This window comes from Megascapheus bottae, chromosome 2 (assembly GCF_031878675.1).
Source record: "Megascapheus bottae isolate mThoBot1 chromosome 2, mThoBot2.hap1, whole genome shotgun sequence".
NCBI lineage: Eukaryota > Metazoa > Chordata > Mammalia > Rodentia > Geomyidae > Megascapheus > Megascapheus bottae.
Genome location: NC_143510.1, coordinates 57,673,935 through 57,697,701, shown reverse-complemented (window position 1 = coordinate 57,697,701; position 23,767 = coordinate 57,673,935). Strand labels below are relative to the sequence as shown.

The window sequence follows — 23,767 nt, the reverse complement described above, 5'->3', positions numbered from 1 at the left end:
CTTGAGGTGCAGGTATGGCTCAAGTGGTAGAGTACCAGCCCTGAGTGAAAAATCCAAGTGAAAGTGCAAGGTTTTGTGTCCAAGCCCCAGTACTGGTGTCTGGTATATATGTGTATGCTAATATCTTTTAGTAACTTTTCCTATGCAACACTCTAGAAAATAGTATAAGAAATGCTAGTTTAAGAGGAAGATAAAAAAAAAAAGAGAAATAGAAGCGATGAATATGACCAAAATTGGGCATGGTACGTACAGAAATATGACAACTAAATTTTTACATTCACTTTTGCAATTAATATTTGTTAATAAGAATGATGTAAAAATAAATTTCATGAGCAAAGGAACAGCTTGATCTCAATTTATTTCTAGAGAAAGAAGCTAGCCATAGGTGGGTAAAATTTTAGCAACACAGCATGTAGTCTTAGCTGAAAGTCTTCTTACTTATTTATCCAGGCTCTATCAATAATTAAGCTGTCCTAGAGGCCACCAGAATTCCATTTGATTCTTCTGCTACACTGCACTAAAATGCTTTGAAAAACTCCCTCTTGTTATATTATTTACAAGAGTTGCCTAAGCATACTGCATCATGTCTAGTTTCTCTTGGAATAACATGGCCACTTATCTTTCAGGGAATAGATCACTTGTTATAGCTATCACCATTGGTATTCCAGAAAGGCAAAAATCAAGACTTTTACCCAAAATATGAAGTGCCATCGAAGCCACCCTGTGATCCAACGATTCTTCAAAGGATGCAACATAAAAAAAATGCATAGATGTAAGAAAGATTTCAATGCCCCAAATAGGGACATACAAGGGTCCATGCAATGAACGAAGTACTATACAGGTTTAATGCATCCTGCTCTAATAAGTTATTTCTAGACTGAGAAATGCTAAGAATATTCTTCATGAAAAAGGAGGGTTCCAGGGGCAGGGAGTATGGCCTAGTGGTAGAGTGCTGGCTTTGTGCCCAAGGACAGTGTAGAGGCCCTGAGTTCAAGGACCTGGACTGGCCAAAAAAACCAAACAAACAAACAAAGGGAGAGTTCCCAAAATATGCACCATGTTCGATCAAGCTTGTAAAACATACGCGTCCGTATGACTATATATTGTATATATAGTGTACATATTTGTGTATCATCAAAATATTGAACGAGATGAATCTAAAATACTAACACTAGATAATGGTAACATGGAGAATCACTACCTTTCTTTTTTGGGGGGGGGAGGGGTCTTGGTGCTTGAACTTGGCCTGGGCACTGTCCCTGAGCTCTTCAGCTCGAGGCTACCACCCTACTCTTGAGCCAAGCCCCACTTCTTGTTTTCTAGAGGTTAATTGAAGATAAGAATCTCAGGTCCTTTTGTGCCTGGGCTGGCTTTGAACCTTGATCCTTAGATCTCAGCCTCCTGAGTAGTTAGGATTACAGACGTGAGCCACAGCACCTGGGTGTACTATCTCTTTGTATATTTTCAATATTTTGTAAATTTCTACAATGAATATAAATATATTCAGAAAGAAATAGATTCTATGCATATACAGGTTGGTAGTTTCAAATATTTTAAAATTTAGGGATAGTCTATTCAGATCCTAGGATCTTTTAGTAACTTTTAGTAATTTTTCCTAAGATTTAGTTGAATATTAAGATACTTTGAAAGAGCCTATTTGAAAGCATAAGTTTTTTTTTGTAGGTCATGGGTTTTGAACTCAGCCTGGACGCTCTCACTGAGCTCTTCAGCTCAAGGCTATCGCCCTACCCCTGGGCCTGGGCATTGTCCCTGAGCTCTTCAGCTCAAGGCTACTGCCCTACTGATTGAGCCAAGCCCCACTTCCCGTTTTCTAGAGGTTAATTGGAGATAAGTCTCAGGTCCTTTTGTACCTGGTCTGGCTTTGAACCTTGATCCTCAGATCTCAGCCTCCTGAGTAGCTAGGATTACAGGCGTGAGCCACCACATCAGCAAAAAGCATAGCTTTTTACCTTAATAAAAATCTTTTCTTTTTTTTCACATTGAAGTATTTAAACATACCACAGCTTCCTGAGATAAAATTTTTTTAAAAATGGCTGTGACTCTTCTTAGTGATCTTTCCATCCTTTCAGATTAGACCCCACAATCAGTGATTCCCACAGTTGATTAATTTAATTCCTATGTATGTGTCTGAAGCTAATAATCTATGCATCCATCCCCACATGGCCTCAGGCCAGTCTCGGCTCTTTTGAGACACTGTGGATAATGTGGATGATTGGCAGATTCCGTTCTCTCTCTCTCTCTCGTTCTCTCTGTCTCTCCCCTTCCCTAGGGGAATCCATCTCTTCTGGACCAAGAACCATCATGTCCTATTTCTCAGAAAATGTCTGACTCTATGGCCTTTGCGTGGCATCTCCAAGTGTCACCAAAATTTAGCCACAGAGTCCACATTAGTGACAAACTCTCTAAAAATTGTGGCAAAGAGAAGACAGCTTCCTGCGCCCGAGTATTTCTTCCTCATCCCACAGATATGGACTGTAGGGCCTTTGCAGGGGGGTGGGGGGAAGAAGAGGGATGGGCAGGGGGGAGTGGGATAAGCCTGTGCAGGAAGCACAGTTGAAATCAGCAAGGGGTGCTATACATATGTAATTATGGTCAGTGAGAAACAGAATAAACTACCCTTGTACACCTATTCATGCAGAGCAGGGAAAGACAGAAGTAGATTAATAATTTGAGAATCATTGAATGACACAACATTTGAAGCCCTAGGATGATTTAGCATATTCAAATGCCACCCGTGTCTGATGCTTCCTCTGCCCCGCATACTTCTATTACCATTCCCCAAAATAGGTACAAGCTTGTGGGTAGGTGCCCTGGCTGCAGCTGCCCTGCAGCTGTGACTGCTGACATCAGTTAGAGCTTTCGGCCTGGCACAGAATCTGCACATTTTCTGGCTGCAGCCCTGAGCCTGTTGAGGCCCCCTCTTTCAGCATGAGAGATGGGGGAGACACAGCAAAACCTCCTGACTGGAAGGCAGGCTGCTGGACAGGGCTGGAGGCCATCGGCACACCTGCTGCTCGGAGAAAAGTGAGACAGAAAGTGGAACCAATTCTTAGCCTATGAAGAGTCCCCGAATTTTGATTTTCTCCAAAGATAGGAAGGCAGAACTCAAGAGAGCATCAGTCATGCCCTCTCCTGTCCAGGGTAGCACAAGCCATCTTGAATGGAGGCTCTGGGGGAGTAGGGAGGCACAACTCATTTTGTTGAATCAGTGAAGCAATCCGTCAAGCTTCCCAGGAATCGTTTTCTATGGAAAATGATTGTTAGAGATGTGAGGGATGCGTGTGTGTGTGTGTGTGTGTGTGTGTGTGTGTGTGTGTGTATCCATGTGTGTCGTCCATCAGCTTACCGCTTACTTCTTATTCACGAATTGTTGAAATTGGAAGACAAAAATTCCTACCCAGCTACAAGCAATGATATTTTCACAAGCCTCTCATAGGCAGCTTATAAAGAGCTGGAACTTCATAGGAAATGATAAATACCTAAAACATGATCTGAATGTGTTCGTCACCAACTAGTGCCATATGTTCTCCTTAGAGTAAGAACACATTTGTTTACTGTGAAATTAGCTCACAATGTTATATTACAGAATATCTGCAGATCTATGGACTAAAGGATCTCAATACAGAGGATCTCAATATAGCTAGCCAGGTGTTGAGCTCATACTTGTAATCCTACCTGCTCAGCAGGCTGAGTTTAGGAGGATTGAGGTTCGAAGACAGTGTGGACAGAGAAGTCCTTGAGACCCAATTTAACCAGAAAAAAGCTGGTCTGGAGGCATGACTCAAGTGGTAGAGGAGTGCCACAAGCTAAATAAGTACAAGGCCATGAGTTTAATCCTTATAAGAAAAAGGATGGAGGTGAGGAAGGAAGAAGAATAGGAAAAGAAGAAGGAGGAAGAGGAAGAGGAGGAAGGTTGTTTTCCACTACTGGGATTAGGTTTTCCTACAAGTATCTTTTCCTTTCTTTTTTAAAACTGGCAGTACTAGAATGAGAGCTCAGGTCACTGGGCTTGCTAGGAAAGCACTGCCTAGCCCTCTTTGCTTTAGATTATTTTTTAGATACAGTCTTGGGTTCTTGCCTTTGTTGGCCTAGTATAGCGATGCTTTCACTTATATCTTATGGATAGCAGAGATTACAGGATTGAATCACTATGTCCAGGTTTTGTTTTGTTTTTTAGGCAGAGGTCATATTAATTGTGCCTGAAGAGAAAAAAGACTGTCCAAGAGGTACAGAGTATTCCTCACTAATAATACCAAATTGTGAGGAATACAATGGACACACTTTCAGTCTAAGAAAATCTGAAGAGCAGAATGAAAACAAGCAGGAGTGTTTGTCTTTATGTGCTATGCACTCCCAGATTCCTCTTCAAGAGCCAGGAACTCATTCTTGAAGTAACTCCCTGGAATGCTGGCTGCTGAACTTTGAAAGTCATGGTGGAGCCTTCTCTGTGAAACAACCCCACCTTAGGCGCTTCCTCTCTCACGATCACCTAGCTCCTTCTCAAGAGCAGTTCAAATCCAAAGACTGTACAAGACAGCTCAGGCCTCCATGCCTGGATGCCTGAAAATAGCAAAGGCTCTCTCAGGCCCCTAGCTCCCACAGGTTCAGTTTCTCTCTTTTGGTTGTTATTATATATTATCTGATTATTATTGTAAGTAGTAATAAAAAAGAAGCTACTGTTCAATAAACCAGTTGATAAGCATAATGCTTCTTGATTGACCTCCGCCTTTCCTCATTCTCCCTAGCCCTTCAAGCCCAACCCTTCCCCTCAATTTTCTCAGTTTCAAAGGATATGCTCTGAATAGTGTTATGATTGCATTCTCCCTGCTTCCTCTCTTCATTTTTCTATATATTTTTTCTCTCTCTTCATTTTTCTAATCTTAGCTCCTTCCCTCCCTGGAAGGATAGAAAACATTCTCTTGCACATCTAAAATTGTCTCCCTGGATCACAAAACAAAGAAACAGAAGAGCAGGAATTCAAGTCCAAACATGTTTGAATCTCAGTTCTCAGTGGGCTTTGACAAAAACAAAAACAATCCCACCTGCAATCCGTTACTTGTGAGGCAAAGATAAGAAGGACCTAGATTTGAGGCCAGCTTGGACAAAAAACAGTTAGTGAGACCTTATCTCAAAAGAACACGGCAAGCATAGTAATACACACGTGCAATTCTAGCTACCTGGTAGGTGTAGATAGGAGGATTTCTGGCTGAGGCTAGCCCAAGAAAAAAAGTACAAGACCCTGTCTGAAAAGTAGCTAAAGCAAAACAGGGGTGAGGGGCGGGGAGGTGGGGGGAGGAAAGAGCTAGAGGAGTGGTTCAAGTGGTAGAGCATTTGTCTAGCTGGTTTAAGGACAAGTTCAAATTCTAACACTGCCCCAAATAATGTAAAACCAAACACAAATCGTTGCATCAGAGCGAAGACTAGATTGACCAATCTAACCGCCTTTTCTAAGCTCACATCCTATCACACCCCTAGTGCTGGGACACCGGACTTTCCTTGTCCTTGAACACAGCTTTTGAGTTTCCCAGAGGAGTTTGTCATTCATCGCTCCCCAAAAGTCTCTTATTTCCTCCTCTCCCCACCTCCCAACCCCAAGCCTCACTTCAAGTGTTCCCCCTCCAGAGAAATACTTCAGGCTCCTCTAGTCACAGTGAAGTTTTAGCCTCCAGGCTCCCCATGAGGCTCTGTACCTCTTGAGCCTGGTGATCCTTAATTACTATAATGAGCTCCTTGCAGGCAGAGACATGTCTTTAAACTCTGCTTTGCCAGCGCAGACGGTTCATTAATGGGTGAAAACATGACCTCTCTGGAGGTGCTAGTCCTCTCCAGGCCCTGGCTGAATGGTGGTTAGATCCATACGGCTGGGATTCGATGATCTACAACTTTCTTGAGCACAAGAGCCAGTTCTTCTCCAAGTCTAGTCTTACTGTCAACCACACCTCATCACCTCCTGCCCACAGGAGGTGTTCACACACACCATCTCAACCAAATGAGCTCTTATGTACAAGAACACTGGTTTGCTTTCACAGCTTAACTTCTGCGTAAAGTTCTCCTATGGAAAATGCTAGCACATTTCTCTGCTGATTCTCTTCTCCCCCCCCCTTCACTAATATACTCCTTAGTTCCTATTTACAAAAAGAAAGTTCTCCTTTGTTTGAGGTGCTATTTTTTTTTTTTTTGGTCACTTCATAGAGTACAAGATGACTAGAGCATTTGCTAAACTTTTTCTCCAGGTCAGAAATCATATCTAATGCGGATACATGAAACAACAGCAGTAAAGTTTTCCAGCTGGCCTGCTTAACACTGTGTCTTTGTTTTAAGGGATCTCTTTGAAACATAAATCTATCATTAATCTACACGGTGCCGCTCTACCCTCTCCTCTTTGAAACTAATAACTATTTACTAAGGAATAGAACAGGTATAAATGCAAGTGCTAAAAATTATCAGCACAAAGTAGAGAGTTCTTATGTCTCACTGACCAAAGAACTGGGAGAAGAGCCCTCCAGTCTTACAGGCTTACAGGGCTAGGGGCTGCCTTTTCTGCACAGGAAATGGCCTGATTTTGTTATTGTTCTCAGCAAAAGGATGTCCAAATAACAACAACAACAAAAATTGCTGACAGTTGGTGAGGCTAGGAATGATGACAAAAAGCCTTTAAAGCAGCGCACATGCACTCGAGTGTGTGAGTGTGAGTGTGTGAGTGTGAATGTGTGTGTGTGTGTGTGTGTGTGTGTGTGTGTGTGTGTGTGTGTTGGATCTGGGAAGGAGGAAGCTCTGCCATGTGTCTGCACTGGGTTTTCTGGGCTCTGTGGAATATTGTTCACATCTTGTTGCTCTGGCAGAAGAGAGAAGAACTTGTGATAACATGTTTCCCCTGAGCTGCCCACATGGGCAGCTGTGTTCTTTGTAAGTCTGCCCATGTGTGAGCCCAAAGGATAGACTCTCAGGCTCTTGCCTGACTTTTCCTAACTATGACCATCTTTTGCTAAGGGTGGGTATGTGATCTGCAGACACACATTGCTCAAGCCCCACGTGCAGCACCGACTGACCAGAGAGAAGTGTATTTAACATATGTGTACTATCTTCATGCTATATATACTATGTATATATAATATTATATACGTATACATACATTTTATTAGTTTCTCACTCACTCATGTTTGAAACATTTTTGTGTGTGTGCCAGTAGTGGGGCACTTACACTCTCTTGGCTGTCTTTTTCAAGGCTAGTGGTTTGCTTTACCTCCACTCTCATATTTTTGCTAATTTTTGTTATTTGGAGATAAGATTCTCCTGGATTTGTTTGCCCTACAGTGGCTTTGAACCAGGATCCTCATATCTTAACCTCCTGAATAGCTAGGGTTACAGGGCTGAACCATCAGCGTCTAGTTACTTTAACTTTTTTTTTTCTCTATGTATGTGGTACTGAGGAATCGAATCTGGGTGTTTGTGCATGCTAGGCAAGCACTCTACCACTAGGCCAAACTCCCGGCCCTTTAACGTTTTATTCTGTGGTCTTTAAAACATTGGTCCCTTAGTCTATCCCCCCTACCGCCTCCCCCCCGCCCCCCCCCCTGTTCCCCGCCTTCTGATATTTAGACACTATTCCCTGTCCAGGTTAAGGCCTAGCAGTGGTGAGGAAGCAACCCACCAGAAGGATGGCAGGGTTTCAGAGGTACCTTTTTAAACATCCTGGTGGAATCCTCGCTTATCTGCATAAAGCGCATAATGACGTTGTTCAGATAGATGTCACTCAGTGTGGCATGGTCTTTGCTTTCCCTCCTCACTTGGTTCAGGAGCAAATACCAGCAGTTCACAGGAGACAGCAGGTTCTGGTCTTTCCTGAGAAGTAAAGAAGAACAGGGTCACCATCAATGTTAAAACTGTCCTAACCAGTGAAGCCCCATGGCTCCAAGCCCCTCTGGATGGAGGTTTTCCCTTTCTCTCCAAGCATGTCTTGGATTAGGCTTTGACAGCCCATAGAATGACCTTCCTACCTGTTTATAGCATAGAGCTAGCATGCAAAGCTTGCAAGGAAAACGCAGCTCAAGAGCCTCTGTGAAAACGCTCATTCTGGACAAGGGACTTGGGACTGTACCGTACACAGTGCTAGGCAGCCCTCAGCTTCACTACTCCCCCACCACTGTGGAAGAAATGGATGTTTACATAAGAATCTATAGACCACTGTCCTGTAGGCAGACTGTGGTTTATCACTACACAAAGTCTGCTTTGAGTACTCAGCCTGCCACTGGAAAAGACATTTGGCTAGTTGTGTTCTGCATAGATCACAAATTCGAGGTTTATTTATGAATCCCCTAACATAGAACTTTCAGCTTCCAAAATGGGGAATTTTGAACTCTCTGGCATTGTCTCAAGACTCATGACCAGAACTAAGTATTTTGCTGGATCTGACTTGTCACATGTCCTGGTCAAACCCATTGGACTATTTTCAGATTTCGAACTGTTCCAACTTTGATCCTAGCTAGTAACGTGCCACATGACTACGAGTCCCAGAAGGAGACAGTTTTACAGAATCTTGAAGAAAAACTTGAAGACAGTGAACAATTAAAATGTCACTGTGTTAAAAAAAATTAAGTGCAATTTTTTTGTTTTTACTTTAGAAAGGAACAGAAAAATGAAAAAATTATCTGAAGTGTTCTAATTAAGGGACATAAGTACCATTTAAATTACATGCATTATTCCGTTATTCGTGATCACTTAAAACTGACTATTCAAGAAAAACAATTATTAAGTAAGGGTTTTCTGTCATCAAATCTCTTAGATTCTAGATTTAATACTTCCTAGTAGCTTGGATGGAGTTTAAGCTTAGCCTGGGCTACATGAAGAGAGCATGTGTTAGGTTTTCAAGTGCAGCCTGCTACTCTTCCCATAGCACAGACTATCTCCTTTACCTAGGGAGCACCCTTTCTGATTCTTTTTATTATTATTATTATTATTATTATTATTATTATTATTGTATTATAAAGGTAATATACAGAAGGGTGACAGTTATGTAACGAGTACATTTCTTTTTGAACAGTGTCATCCCCTCCCTCCTTTTCTCCCACTCCCCTCTACCCCCATCTCCCCTGAATGTAAAGTTCATTTTCCATAGTGTCTAGCAAGTAACACTATTTCATTGGTTCACCCATTGTCCTGCCATTTCTGTGATTCTCGTTAACATACCCAAATCCAATAAACTTACATACAAGACAGAGAGTACACAAATCAAAAACAATGACAAGAGGGCATAATCCAAAGAGGGAAAAAGAAAGGAAGAAAGAAAAAAGGAGCATCAAACAGTACACTATGAAAACCTATTGTTTCCATTTCTTGGCGTTCTTTTGATATTCACTGCACCATTATTTACTATAGCTAAGATATGGGACCAACCCAAATGCCCCTCAGTAAATAAATGGATCAAGAAGGATGTGGTATTTTTATCCCAACAAAAGAAATTTTGCTGGGCGGCAGGCAGACGCAGTTGTTCATGCCTGTAATCCTAGCTACTCAAGCGGCGGGCGGCGGAGATCTGAGGATCAAGGTTTGAAGCCAGCCTGGGCACAAAAGGACCTGAGACTCTTATCTCCAATTATCCTCTAGAAAATGGGAAGTGGGGCTTGGCTCAAGAATAGGGCAGTAGACTTGAGCTGAAGAGCTCAGGGACAATGCCCAGGCCCAGGGGTAGGATGGTAGCCTTGAGCTGAAGAGCTCAGGCACAGCACCCAGACCAAGTTCAAGCCCCATGACCCACCTAAATAAATAAAATAAAAATTATGAAAAATAAGTTTTAAAGTAAAAAATAATGTAGTATTTATATAAATGGAATTCTGTGCTGCCATCAGAAAGATGAAATTGTCCCATTTGCAAGGAAATGGAAATACTTGGAAAAAAATTATGGTAAGCAAACCAAACCAGACCCAAAGAAACAGGATGCAGGGTTTCCCCCATTTGTAATAACTAGACTATGTCTATGATACTCATAGCAGAGGAACACAATAGCTCAATAGCTAGATGCATATGACCCTTTTCTTAAAACCATAAAGCAAGAAGCAGTGGTTTTATGGCCAGTAATTAGAGCTTTTCTATTGACATTCTCTACCCACCAACTCTTCAGGTAAGCAACCTTGAGGCCAGCTTCTTTATAGCCACATTTATGTGTATCTTTTATCTTGAAGTAGCTCATAAATTCTCTGAGAATATTTCACACTTCTTTGTATCCCCAGTACCTGCTCCTTTGTAAGCATTAAATAAATGTGATTTCACTGACTGAATGAACATATATATACGTATCTATATTATATATTTTACTGCTTTGTTACTAGGAGTGGCAGTAGTCATAATAAATGTCAACAACAAAGCAAAAAGAGTAGCTATTTCTCACTGAGTGAGAAATAGTCCTCTAGTCAAAAAATGGTGTACCCTAGAACTACCACTTATTAGGAATATCGTCCTGGAAAAGTGGCTTTAATCTTTCAGTGCCCTGGACATTTTGTACAATGAGTCAAATAATAACATGCATCACATAGGATTATTATGAGGAATGCTTTGAGTTCATATATACATATTTGCAATGCTTACAATAATGTGTTGGGCACACGCCCAGTAAGTGCTAGGTAAAGTTGGCTACTTTTGACCAGGAACTGCTCTGTAGATTTGACATTAATTCTACTTAATCCTTAACACAACCACATGTGGCAGAGGCGCTCAGTGTCCTTCCTATTAATGAAAGAAACTGATGCCTAGCAAGGTGGAAACAGAAACTAGTCACAGTGAATCCTTGTGTCTAAGGAGGCTGATTCAAGGCTCACTCCTTTTTTTTAATTTAATTTTTCTTTTGTTCCAGCTTGAGCTTAGCCTCCTGAGCAGCTAGAATTACAGTTATGAGGCACCAATGTCAGGCTCAAAGCTTGCAATTTCTATCACCCAGTAGCAACAGTAGGCCAAGGACCCTTGGGCAGAATAAGCATCCCAAACAGAAGAAGAGCAGAGCCCAGAGGTCGTCATCATTGACTGAGACCATTACTGTGCCAAAGATGCAGCATGTGTCTGGCAAAAGGAGAAGGAATACTGCGCGCCTGTTCCAAACAAGCTGTGGGTCACATCAAGGATTCTGTCACATTTATCACATCATTTGACCTTATTTAGCATGAAGGAGCCAAAGCTCAGGGCAGGTCAGTAACTTGCCCAGAGTTACACATTGGGCTGGTTGGCTATTAAATAAAGCTAGTCTTAGATATTTTCCAAATCCTGGTTTATCTTTCCCATATACTTATTATCATTCCTACCCTTGATAACATGCTCACTCAAGTCTGAGACCATTTCAAGCTCCTTATCTTTTGAAGAAGAGCATTAAATGAATTTGGAGAAACAAACAAAAAAAAGTGGCACCTGATCACTAAGAGCTCAAATCCAAGATCATGGTCTATTCCTACTTACAGTTCATAGCCACGTACTGAGGCAAACTCAGGCTGTGACATTTCCAGCCAAATGGACTGTCTTATTTGAAATTGCGAAAGTGAGTTAGTAGAAAAACGTGGGAAGGGGTAACAATGTTCAAGAAGCAAGGTACTCACTACCTTACGAATGTAACTGTAACCTCCCTGTACATCACCCTCATAAACAAAATAAAAAAAAATTTAAAAAGCGAGTTACTATGGCAGGTGCACATGACTTACATTTATTTTTTATTTATTTTTTTTGTCGGTCTGGGCCTGGGCACTGTCCCTAAGCTTTTCAGCTCAAGGCTACCACCTTACCCTTTAAGCCATGGCACCACTTCCAGTTTTCTGGTGGTTAACTGGAGATAAGAGTCTCACAGACTTTAGTGCCCTGACTGGCTTTGAACTGTGATCCTGAGTAGCTAGGATTACAGGTGTGAGCCACACCGGCATGGCTTACATTTACAATCATGCTATTCGAGGCTGAGATCTGAGGATTACGATTGAAGCCAGCCTCAGCAGCAAAGTCCATCAGACTTTTATTTCGATTAAACCACCAAAAAGTCAGAAGTAGAGTTCGGCTCAACTAGGAGATCACTAGACTTGAGTGAAAAAGCCAAACGAGAGCACAAGGCCCTGAGTTCAAGTCCTGATACCATGACATATATGGACACATATCTACACACACACACACACACACACACACACACACACACACACACACACACACACAGAGTAGGATTGCTATAGGTGTGTAAGTGTGAATGGAATACTTGCTCCTGGCTTCCTCAGCCTCAGAAAGTACCCTTGAAATTGGGTCTACCCTGGGAGAATCATCATTAAGGTGTATTTCTTTTTTTTTCATATATTTTTATTGTAATTAAAAGAAGGGTTACATTATATTTGCCAGATAGGACTTGCATTAATTCACATACATTGATACCCTTTCTCATGTCTTGGTCCCCATTTCCCTCCCCTCACCCCACCGCTCATCTTGTTTTCCTCCTTCCCTATCCAATTTCAAATAACCAAATACAAATATATCCAATATATCAGATGACAAAGTGAGATACTGTAACAATATGAGATAACCAAGGGACAACAAAAGAGATGAGAGATAACATAGTACATTAAGGACAACAATCACTCATTATATGGCTTTTGTTTCTATATCCTAAAGGTCCTTTCATTTAGCGTCCTACTATATGGCCTTATGTATCTAGGTTTTGCTCTATGTGTACTTCTAACACAGGCCTCAAAATGGGAGGTAAAAGTCATCCAAAGAAGAAGAAAGGGAAGAAGAGAGAAAAAATGAATTCCTTTCCTAGAAGAGTTCTGCCCTTTTTTTGCAAATCTTATTTTTCGTGTGAGCTCCAAGGTCATGGTGGGGGAGAAAGTAGAAAGAGGAAGTGAGTGGTGAGAAAAGGTCAGTGCTCTCAGCACCTGCCCCTGAACAGGTGTGATTTTACACAGAAGGCTGGGTAGTGGGGAGGCCCTCTGTTCCCATCTTTAGCTTGCACAGACCTCTCCTTCTGTGCCATGTGGGTGGGGCCTTCAGGGTGGCTACTGCTTCCATTTAGATCTTTCCTTCCCTCTTTCTTTGTTGGTCCTTGGAAATATCCTGGACTTCCCTGAGTTTAATTGCACATGTACAGCAAGGTCTATTATATCTGAACCAACTAGGAGCTAGGTACACAGCCACCACACCCCCATATTTCCAGAAATAAAAGTCTGTGCTGCCTTTAAAGTATTTTCCAGAAAGGTTTATCCACTCTGGCTCCTGATTGGCTAGGTCACCATCACGGTGGGAATCACTGTGTGTCCTTCCTCTAGCAATACCTTCTTCCAGTCCCCAATGCTACTGCTAGCCCTTGTCATTATTTTAAAACCATGTGTGGGAAGGTTATCCGTCTATATGAAACTTCGCAAAGGATTGTCCTGTCTACAGGGAAATGGCAGAACTCTCCCAGGAAGATGGGTTAGGGAACTCACAATCTGCTCTAATTCATGCCAGCAGCCCCATAGCTCTCAGCCTCACAGCCTAGCCCACAGACTATTTCCTGTTCTGCAGGTCTGACTCAATATTCCCTTTCTTCTTCTCTCCTGACCCATGAAGCTCTTCTCACCTGGAGCACACATCTTCAACTCCTTCACTGCCTAATAGTCCTTCAGGTCTCGGCTTAGATATCACTTCTTTCATTCTCTTCCCCATCTGTACTGGAATCCTGTGCTCATCCCTAACAGAATGCTTGTATAGATGAATGGATTGGCTACCTACTTCTCACTCATTTGCAAGACTTAAATGTTAAACCAAATTTCACTAAAAGACTAATCTGTATGTAGTTCTTAAAAAATGAAGTAGAATTAATATTGAACTTTAAGACTAGAAGCCAGAAGCTCACACCTGTAATTCTACCTACTCAGGAAGACCAAGTTTCTAAGTCAACCAGCAAAAAGTAGAGCTGGAGGTGGTAGGAGTACTGGTTTAGCAAATGTGAGCATGTAGTCATTTCTATTGAGTACATACATTTCTCATTTGTAAAATACATAGCTTCAAGGTTTAGAGGAGCACTGGGCCTAAAAATAGCATTTTTTCTATATTCAAATAATCCATAACCCAGCAGCCTTCAATTCTACCTAATTATGTTCTTCACAGCATCAAGGTCTGTTCACTTGGCCTTGACTTTGTACACATTGTTCAAATTCCCACCCTTATCGGCATGCAGAATCCTGAAAGAATCCTTTGACGATTTTAATACATTAGAAATAAGACTAGTCATTTACCCATTTAGCAAAAAGCACAAAGCAAAATGCAGCATGCCAAAATTTCTGCAAATGACTATTATAATGAAACATGTGTGTTTTGGAAAATAGGATTCAATAGCTACTAGTTACTGACTTGCTTTTGTTTAAAGATTTGGAATGACTGTCCAAAGACAAGAGCATCACAATAGAAAACTTGTTTATTTCATCTTTCCCAGTGCGGAGGCAGTTTCCCTCAGTGGGGGCACTGGATCTAATTCGGTGGAGATAAAATAGTTTCTTCTTATTATCTGATCTTGCTACAGGACTGAGCTAACAACACATGTGCATGCATTCGGATCTGTGTGACCCAGCTCACATAGTAGCACACTGGTCAAATGCTGAGTGAAGGAAATTTGCTGAATTTAATTACTAATTATAATACAGTGTTTGCTATTCTGCATCACAAAGAACAAACTGAAGTTTACACAGAGTACATACTGCACAGATGAACTTCTGTATAAACATTTCTGTACTGGAAGCAGAAGAATCTCAAGAGAATATAATTAGCTTAAAATATAACAAATTGATAGCGTACACTGTAAGTTCGGAAGGGAAGTATGTTTCTTTATGGAGCTGTCCCCTCCCTCCCAGGACCTTCTCAGACACTAGCATAAATGACGGTTGTCATTTGGATGGGTGAGTTTGAGTGACACTTTTCTTACTTGTACTGCTGGTGATCCTTAGTGCTTCTGGTTTTAGCCATGAACCTCTCTGCCAACTTCTCCAGGTTCCGAGAGTATTCAGTCTCAATTTCGGCTTTTTTCCGGAAGAAATCTTGCAGGTCCTGGAGGAGCTGAACTCGCATCTCTGTTTGTTGCTCAAGGCATTTTTGTTGCTCTACCAGTTGGGCTCGGATTTCTGAAGAAGAAAGGGAACACAGATGATGAGCTCATCACAGTCATCCAGATGTGCTGCTATGTCCGAGACACAAGGAATGAACCCCAATACATATTTCACTCTTGTGTTTGACCTTCATGAGAGTGCTGGGTGTCCAGCTGTTCATCTGGCTAAAGAAACTCATCTGACTCTCCTGCTATATATCAAGCATTTTTGGCGGCCTATATGAGAACACTGGCTATGAGAACACTGATCTCCCCCTGGCTAAGGTTATGTTACAGGAAATGCTGTTTCTAGGGGGTGCTGGGAAGAGATAAGGAAGCATTTCCTAGGGCCTCTTGGGTTCCCTACCTCTAGACTGAAGGATCCTCTCCGTACACTCACAGAAGTGTGCTGAACATCAGAGCTGGCACATTAACATGGGCTTTGATCTATGAACAGCATCTGGATTTTAGTCATTCAAAATAACGTTCTCCAATATAGTACTCTAATCAGCACGTCTGCCAAACTCTTTCAAAACTGCAGAGCTATTTTTATTTCATAAAGAAAAAAATAATCAAGGGTACGGGTATTTCTCATTCAGAAATTCCAGGAAGTCTATTGAGATGAAGTAATTTTTAGTACATCTTGTAGTGCGAACAAAAAAATAAATCAGTCATCTTAGGCTATCAACTACTTTTCTCTGTGTGATTGTGCCTTAGCTTCAAACAGAAAATCAATATGGCCAAGTGTACAAATCTCAAATTTCAGTAAAATGTCTATGGGATTTTTTTAAAGTATTTTTTTCTATTTGTTTCTACTGGGATTTTTTAAGCTAAGAACGAAGGAGTGCTGAGAAGAACTGTGTTGAAACAACTTAAATATTGAGAAAAATCATGAAGATGCATGACCTTATTCAAGATGGTACATTCCTTGGGTTCTCTGACAGTCTATTAAAGCCCTTCCTGTTAGTTCTTTTCTTTTGTCTGTTGGGGGGCTCAAACTCAGGCTCATGGCTAGCACTCTACCCCTTGAGCCACAACACCACTTCCAGCTTTTTCTGTGTCTGTGGTACTGAGGAGTCAAACCCAGGGATTCCTGCCTGCTAGGAAAGCACTCCACCACCAGGTTACACTCCCCCACACCAGTAGTTTTTTAGATCATTATAAATCTGGATGTTTTACCCCATACTCAAGGCTCATTTTCATTAAGTTGAACAATATTGCACTCTCATGTTGCATTATTCTGGGTCTCAAGCTCTGGAAATAAAATGCTTGGTCAGACATAGCTCCCAAGGGCAGATAAACCTGGATCTGCTAATACACTGTGCAAAAGAGGGTATGGAAAGAAGAGGAGAAACTTGCCCAGGTTCAGAGAATTTGTAAGAACATCCCAAACAATAAGAAGGTTACAAAATACACAAGTGTAACCAAGAGAATGAAAAGGTACCCCACAGAGGGGGAGATAACACTTGCAAATCATTCATCTGATAAGGGATGGGTATGTATATTATGCAATGAATTCTTACAATTGAATAATCCAAGTATTTTTTTAAAAGTGAACCAAGGATCTCAATAGATATTTCTTCCAACAAGAAATGGCCAGCAGATTATGAGAAGGTACTCAACATCATTAGCTGTTGAGAGGAATGAATGGAAAGCACAGAGAGACAGCACTTACCACTCACTGGGATAGCTACAATAACAATGGTAATAAATAGGTACTGGGAAAAGAGGGAAGAGATTGATAGAAAATAAAAGAGGTTCAGTCCCACTGGAAAATACAGTGACACTTCCTCAAGAGGGTAAACATGGAGGTAGCAGATGATCCAACAATTCTACTCCTAACCATGAAAACTAGGAGAAATGAACATGTATTTTCATACAAAAACTCATAGATTCTTCATAATACTTGACGTAGAAACAGTCCAATATTTACCAATGAATGAACAAGTAAACAAAGGTTGATTCAGGCATGCAATGAAATATTTTTTTAGCCATAAAGAAGAATCACTGCAGGTGAATTTTTGAAGCATAATCTCCATGCCTGAACTCTTCTCAAAAGACTGTGTAATCTGAATCCATATACTTGAGTGTCCAGAGTACAGAAACTCATAGAGACAGAAAATTGATTTGTATTGCCTAGGATTAGGGGACTTGGAGGGCAGAGAAAGTAAGGTTGGAGTAGGTTTTCTTGTGGGCCTGATGAAAATGATCTAAAATTGACGACGACAGCCAGGCACTGGTGACTCATGCCTGTAATTCTAGCTACTTAAGAGCCTGAGATTTTGAGGATTCGGGTTCAAAATCAGCTAGGCCTGGAAAGTCCATGACACTCATATCTCTGACAAACAGTCATAAAGCCAGAAATGAAGGTGTGGCTCAAGTGGTAGAGCGCCAGCCTTAAGTGTAAAAACCAAGTAAGAACAGAAGGCCCCGAGTTCAAGCCTTGATATTGACACACCCACACATGCGTGCACACATGCATGTGTGTGCATGCACCCCCCCACACACACGAGGATCAAGACAATGAAAAACACTGAATATTCTAAGAATCATTTGGTTTGCAAATGATATCTAAAAATAGCTATTATGTATGTTCTAAGAAATTTTAATTGTTGATAGGGCTGATATTAGTGATGATCATAAGCTCATATTTCCGGGCTAAGTTTTTTTTGTCAAATTGTAATTAGAATATTTCAATAAGCTCTGTAAAATGACCTATATAAAATAACTTGCCCCAGCCTCTTTATGTTGTTCGGAATTTATCTACACAGCAGATTGTGAATTTACTTACTGGCTGGCACCAGTGAACTGCTACAGTTCCAAATGGCACAAAACAACTCTACCAAACAGAATATTAGATAGGGCTTATCTTTTTATATTATTATTATTTGTATTTTATTGTCAGGATAATGTATAGAGGGGTTACAGTTACATTCATGAGGTAGTAGGTATATTATTTTTCCAACACTGATACCCCTTCTCGTGTTTTGTCCCCCTTTCCCTCCTCCCACTGCCTCCTGATCATCTTGTTTTTTTCCCTTTCCTTTCCTATTTCAAACAAACATATGTACAATATACCAGGCAATGAAGTCAGATACAGTAACAATATGAGATAAACCATAGGGGAAAAAAGAGAAAAGAAATAACTTCATAATACATTGAGAACAACAATCATCAAGATAAACCTCTTGTTTCCATGTCCTAGAGTTCATTTTGATTAGTCTCATCCACTATGACCTTATGTACATAGCTTTTGAGCTATTGGGATTCTCTGCTAGGAGAATCCTAGATGTGTCCTAATCATTACAAATGAGGGAAACCATGGAGCCTATGTTCTTTGGGCCTGGCTTACTTCACTTAAAAAGGTTTTTTCCAAGTCTTTCCATTTCCTTAGGAATGGGGCAATGCCATTCTTTCTGACGGCAGCATAGAATTCTATTGTGTAAATACCACATCTTCTTGATCCATTCATCTACTGAGGGGTATCTGAGTTGGTTCCATATCTTAGTAATGGTAAATAATGCTGCAATGAGCACTGTTGTGCTAGTAGCTTTAGTATGTAGGACTTATCTTTATGACTGCATAAAATAAACCTTTAGGCAGAAAAATATGATTTCCAAGCAGGCTCTTGGCAGTCATTATTTAAATCTGGGTCAGAATCTACTAAATAACTGTAATGATTTTTTTTTTTGGTCAGTTGTGGGGCTTGAACTCTGATCCTGGGCGCTGTCCCTGCGTTCTTCAGCTCTACCCTAGAGCCCTCTACTACTAGAATCACAGTGCCATTCCGGTTTTCTAGTGGATAAGAGTCTCATGGACTTTCATGCCCAGGCTGGCTTTGAACTGCAATCCTCAGATTTCAGCTTTCTGAGTGATTAGGATTACAGGCATGAGTCAACAGTGCCAGGCTGTCATGATTATTTTAATAGGGGCTAAAATTCACTATTTTCAAAAAATCAACTCACTTCTGTTTTCCCAGAGGATAACAAATGAAATGAATCAACATCAATAATCAAACAAGAACAGCATACAAGAACAGTGTGCTTTCAAATGACTGCAATTAATTTGTGAAAAAACTAAAATGGTTCATCTAAGCTACAAAAATCCAACTGATGGGGACCAGTAGTTTGGCCTGGTGGTAGAGTGCTTGCCTAGCATGCACAAAGACCTGGGTTTGATTCCTCAGTACCACATACATAGAAAAAAGGCAGAAGTGGTTGTGAGAAAACCCAAGGACAGTGGTCAGGCCCTGAGCCTAAGCCCAGGACTGGCCCCCCCCCCAAAAAAAATCCAGCTGATGTATACCAAATAAAAACTGTCCAGAAATGGACAATTCTTAAAATAAATGTAAACAAGACTATAGATTGCCTACACACACACACACACATATGACATATATACAAATGTATATATGATATACATATTATATATATATATATATATATACACATATACACATTTAATGGAAAGGTTGATCCAGACTGGGTATTGTTTTTCCTCTGTTACTAAATGATTAGAACGAGGGTACAAAGGTAATGAACTAGTATGATACTGATGGTCACTTAAAAAATAATAACACTAGCTCTAAAGCATCACAGATTAGCTCTGCTGTTTTTCATATTCTCACTTGGTCACATTTCCTTATGTTATAAGAGTTGACAGGGGCTGGGAGCGTAGCCTAGTTGTAGAGTGCTTGCCTAGCATGCACAAAGCCCTTGGGTTCGATTCTTCAGTACTATCTATGAAGAAAAAGCCAGAAGTGGTATTGTGGCTCAAGTAGTAGAGTGCTAGCCTTGAGAAAGTTCAAGAACAGTACTCAGGCCCTGAGTTCAAACCTCAGGGCTGGCAAAAAAAAAAAAAAGAGTTCACCTTGTTTAAGGTGCGTAATGTTTAGTATCTTATTCTCAAAGGAGATAAGGGATTTTTCCTTCAACAATCCTTAAAAGTCACTGGAATGCCTTCTGGAGAATAACACAGCCAGATAAGTGGCAGATTTTAAGTCAGTTTGTCGTAAACAGATTGAACTTATTATTACTATACCTCATAATGATAGTAAAATAAATATGTAATCCTAACTAGTTTCAGATTAGCTCAGAATTTTTTTTTTAATCATAAGACTTTATTTCAACCATTGGCTGGGCATGGGGCCTGTAATCCCAGCTAAAATTTTTCCCAGAGAAAAATAGGAGGATTGAAGTTCAGGACAATCTGGATACAAAAATGAGATCCTATCTCACAAATAACTGAAACAGAAGGGGCTTGTGAAGTGGCTCAGGTGTTAGAATTACTGTCTGGCAAGTGTAAGAGGACTTGAGTCCAAATGATAGCACCACAAAACAATAACAACAACAAAAAACCCAACCCAGTGAGACTGACTGGTTCCACTGATTATTCATATACTCATTTGTCATGTCAATATTTATACAACCAGGTGACTGCTAGTAAGCTAAACACCAGGTGCAAATTTTGTGAAATAAGCTCTTTGGGTTAAAGAAGCAGAGCAGAAAAAAAAATCCATAAAAGCCAGCTTTCATTTTTTTTTTAGGTGAACAAACTGAATAAGCAAATACTCTGCCTCTACTTCACCAGAAGTCTGAAAGATTTATGCTTCTCTTACATTCTGCACAGAAATTATGTAAAAGCAGGAGGCAGTCAGGTTGAGGTCACAGGGTCCCTAATGTGAGTCCCATGACATAGGATAAGTCACATAACCTCTCAAAGTTTTCTCATGTGAAATAATATCCCTATTCCACCATATTATGGTGAAAATTACATTTGACAGTATGAGGCTAGATGTGGTGGCACACACCTATTATCCCAGCTACTCAGGAAGTGGAGGTGGAATGATCTCAAGTTCAAAATCAGTCCCAGCAAAGGTAACGAGTCCTTATTTCAAAAACAAAAACCCAAAAGGGCTTGACTCAAGTGTGTGACTCAAGTAGGAGAACATTTGCCTAAGAACAAGCAATAAAACATCAAAAAATAAAATAAAGCTGGGTGCCAGTGACTCATGGCCATATCCTAGCTATTCAGGAGGCTAAAACCAGAAGGTTCTCAGTTTGAAATCAACCCAAGCAGAAAAGCCTAAGAGACTTCATCTCTAATTAACCAGTAAAATACCAGATTGGAGTAATGGCTCAAGTGATAGGACCTGAGAGGAAAGAAAGAAGGGAGGAAAGAAGAAAACAAAGAAGAGAAGCCCTACCAAGAAATCACTCAATTTGATGATATCATTTGATGACCTAAACACAGCACCCTGCATCTGTACAGCGATGAGACAGATGGCTATATTGTTAGTAGTACCAACAGGCTGTCATTAGAAAAACATTCTGATTGTTTCCTTGAGCCCTACCCTCACTGAGGAGCCCAGGCAGCCCAGATAGCTAATGAGAGCCTGTGGGGAGGAATATGAAAGTGATGGGGAGTGTGGAGAGGAAGTATCCACCCTTGGCAGAAGGGCAGGCAACTAAGATAGTGATCCTGACCTTGACTTCTCAGAACTTTGCTGCCATGCTTGAGGGAGAAAGGTTAGCACTTTAGACTGGAGTTGGGCAGCTGCTGGTAGGTCCATCGCTGTTGCTGAGATCTACCTCTGGGTAGAGGTGTACTCTCGAGTTCAGTCAGAAAAGACTGAAGGCAGAAGGATCAAATACTTCATAAGGAGCTCACGGAGGGTTTTTTTTTTTAATCATTAAACTAGTTGTTTGGGGGAAATGATGGATCACATCAAATCTCATTCATTCCCATGCTATATGGGGTCTTTTCTTCCTTATTTCAATGATGAATTACTGGGTGAAATAGATTATCACCAATCAAAAAAAAAAAACGCCACCAATTCTCACAGTAATAAATAAGACCCCTGTTTTCCTCTCAGTCTCCTATTATTTTAATTATTTATGAATCATTTGCTTCTGCCTTCTGGTGTGGAACTAATGATTACTGTTTTTCCATTTACTTTTTCATGGGAGGGAAGGGTAGAAGCTGATTTTCAACTATAGGGAAATCTTTCCCACATCTAGCCACCAATCGAACCGAACACTTGAAATGTGGCTAGAAACAGAGACGGGGGATGTGTAACTGTAAAATGCACAGAAAATTCTAAAATCTTAGTATAATTAAAAGAAAATTATACAATACCTCGATGATTTTGATATTAGTGCTGAAACTATAGAATATACTGTATTGTGCAAAATACAGTGAATTTCATCTGACACATTTCTTTTTATTTTAAAAATGCAATCACTGGAAACTCTAATATTACCTGTCTTATTGGACAGTGCTTCTGTAGATCATAAGAGAATTAGCAGGTAAAGTGAAATCTGGAATTCGGAGTCCCTATCAGAATAGGTCTTTGAAGAATTTAGCACAGAACACAAAGGGTTCTAGTTAGGAGTGGTATGCCACTGAAAGAGGAACTATGCCTGTAAAATTTGTATTTCTCCAAATGTAAAATAATCAAGGATAGCTGTTGGTCCTATTCCAAATGCAATGGGAGACTTTGGTGAAATAATAACAAGATACTTCCCTTTCACCTAAAGTACTGTGTTACCTTCTCCATCACTGACAAAGTACATGAGAAAAGCAACCTACAGGGGAAAGGCATATTTCATATGTCATTTCAGAGGTTTCAGGTCAGTCTCCTGACCCCATTGTTATGGGCTTGTGTTGAGGCAAAACATCGTAAGCTGGTAGCACAGGGTGAGGTGATGCTGCCCACCTCAAGAAGACAAGAGACACAACTTCAAAGATATGTTCCAGAGACTGACTCCTTCCAGTAGGCCTTATAGCTTATTCAACTATGAAGTCACCAATGGACCCCATCCAATAATGAAGTTATAGCCATTACTACTCAACAGTACTACTAGCTAGGGCCCAAGTCTATAACTCATGAGCCTTTTCAGGTTACACTTCTCAACCAAATCAGTATGTAGGCCAGTTGTCATCAAAAAGAGTCACGAGGCCAGGAGTTTGGCCTAGTAGTAGAGTGCTTGCTTAGCATGCACAAAGACCCAGGTTTGATTCCTCAACACCACATACATAGGAAAAAAGCTAGAAGTGGTGCTGTGGCTCAAGTGGTAGAGCTCTAGCCTCGAGAAAAGTCCAAGGACAGTGCTCAGACCCTGAGCTCAAGCCTCACGACTGGCAAAAAAAAAAAAAAAAAAAAAAAAAAAAAAAAAAGGTCATGAGAAAAAGGGAAATATACGTTTTAAGTTGGATGATAAGGACTACAGCAGAATACAGATCTTTCAGAGAAGAAAGGATCACTGTCATTATAGGTTATCACCAGGGTTAACTTCAAAGAGGCTGAATCTGCACTCACAGGCAAGAATATGAAGTTTACAAATTTGGGAAACCAAAATAAAGTTCCTTAGTGGTGCTGTAGTGGTAGAATTCTAGTCTTGAGGATAAAAGCTCAGTGACAGCACCCAGGCCAACTTCAAGCCTCACGACCAACAAAAAAGAAATATAGTTCTTTAAATAAATTCAAATATATACAATTAATAGCCTGGCCCAGAGATTTAGAATCTAGGATAGGAAGACCAAAATGGCTGGACTAACTTTCCTGATCACGACGTCAGGGAAAGTTTGCTTCTCTGAGGTCCTTTTTTATTTTTGATTATGGTATCACCAACAATTTAGATGTATATGAAAGTAAGATGCTTCCACCCAAGCCCAAAG

At 40.6% G+C, this 23,767-nt stretch overlaps 1 protein-coding gene across 2 annotated transcripts in view; it reads right to left on the bottom strand.

Moving 5' to 3' along the window:
• Window positions 1–23,767, bottom strand: part of Srgap1 (SLIT-ROBO Rho GTPase activating protein 1) — a 229,074-nt gene that overhangs the window by 107,926 nt on the left and 97,381 nt on the right. For both annotated transcript variants that reach the window (XM_090327941.1, XM_090327937.1), the window contains exons 2-3: window positions 14,930–15,125; window positions 7,701–7,863 (exon numbers count right to left, since the gene is read on the bottom strand). In XM_090327941.1, the coding sequence (XP_090184067.1) occupies window positions 7,701–7,863; window positions 14,930–15,125 (359 nt within the window). The remainder of the gene's footprint in view (window positions 1–7,700; window positions 7,864–14,929; window positions 15,126–23,767) is intronic.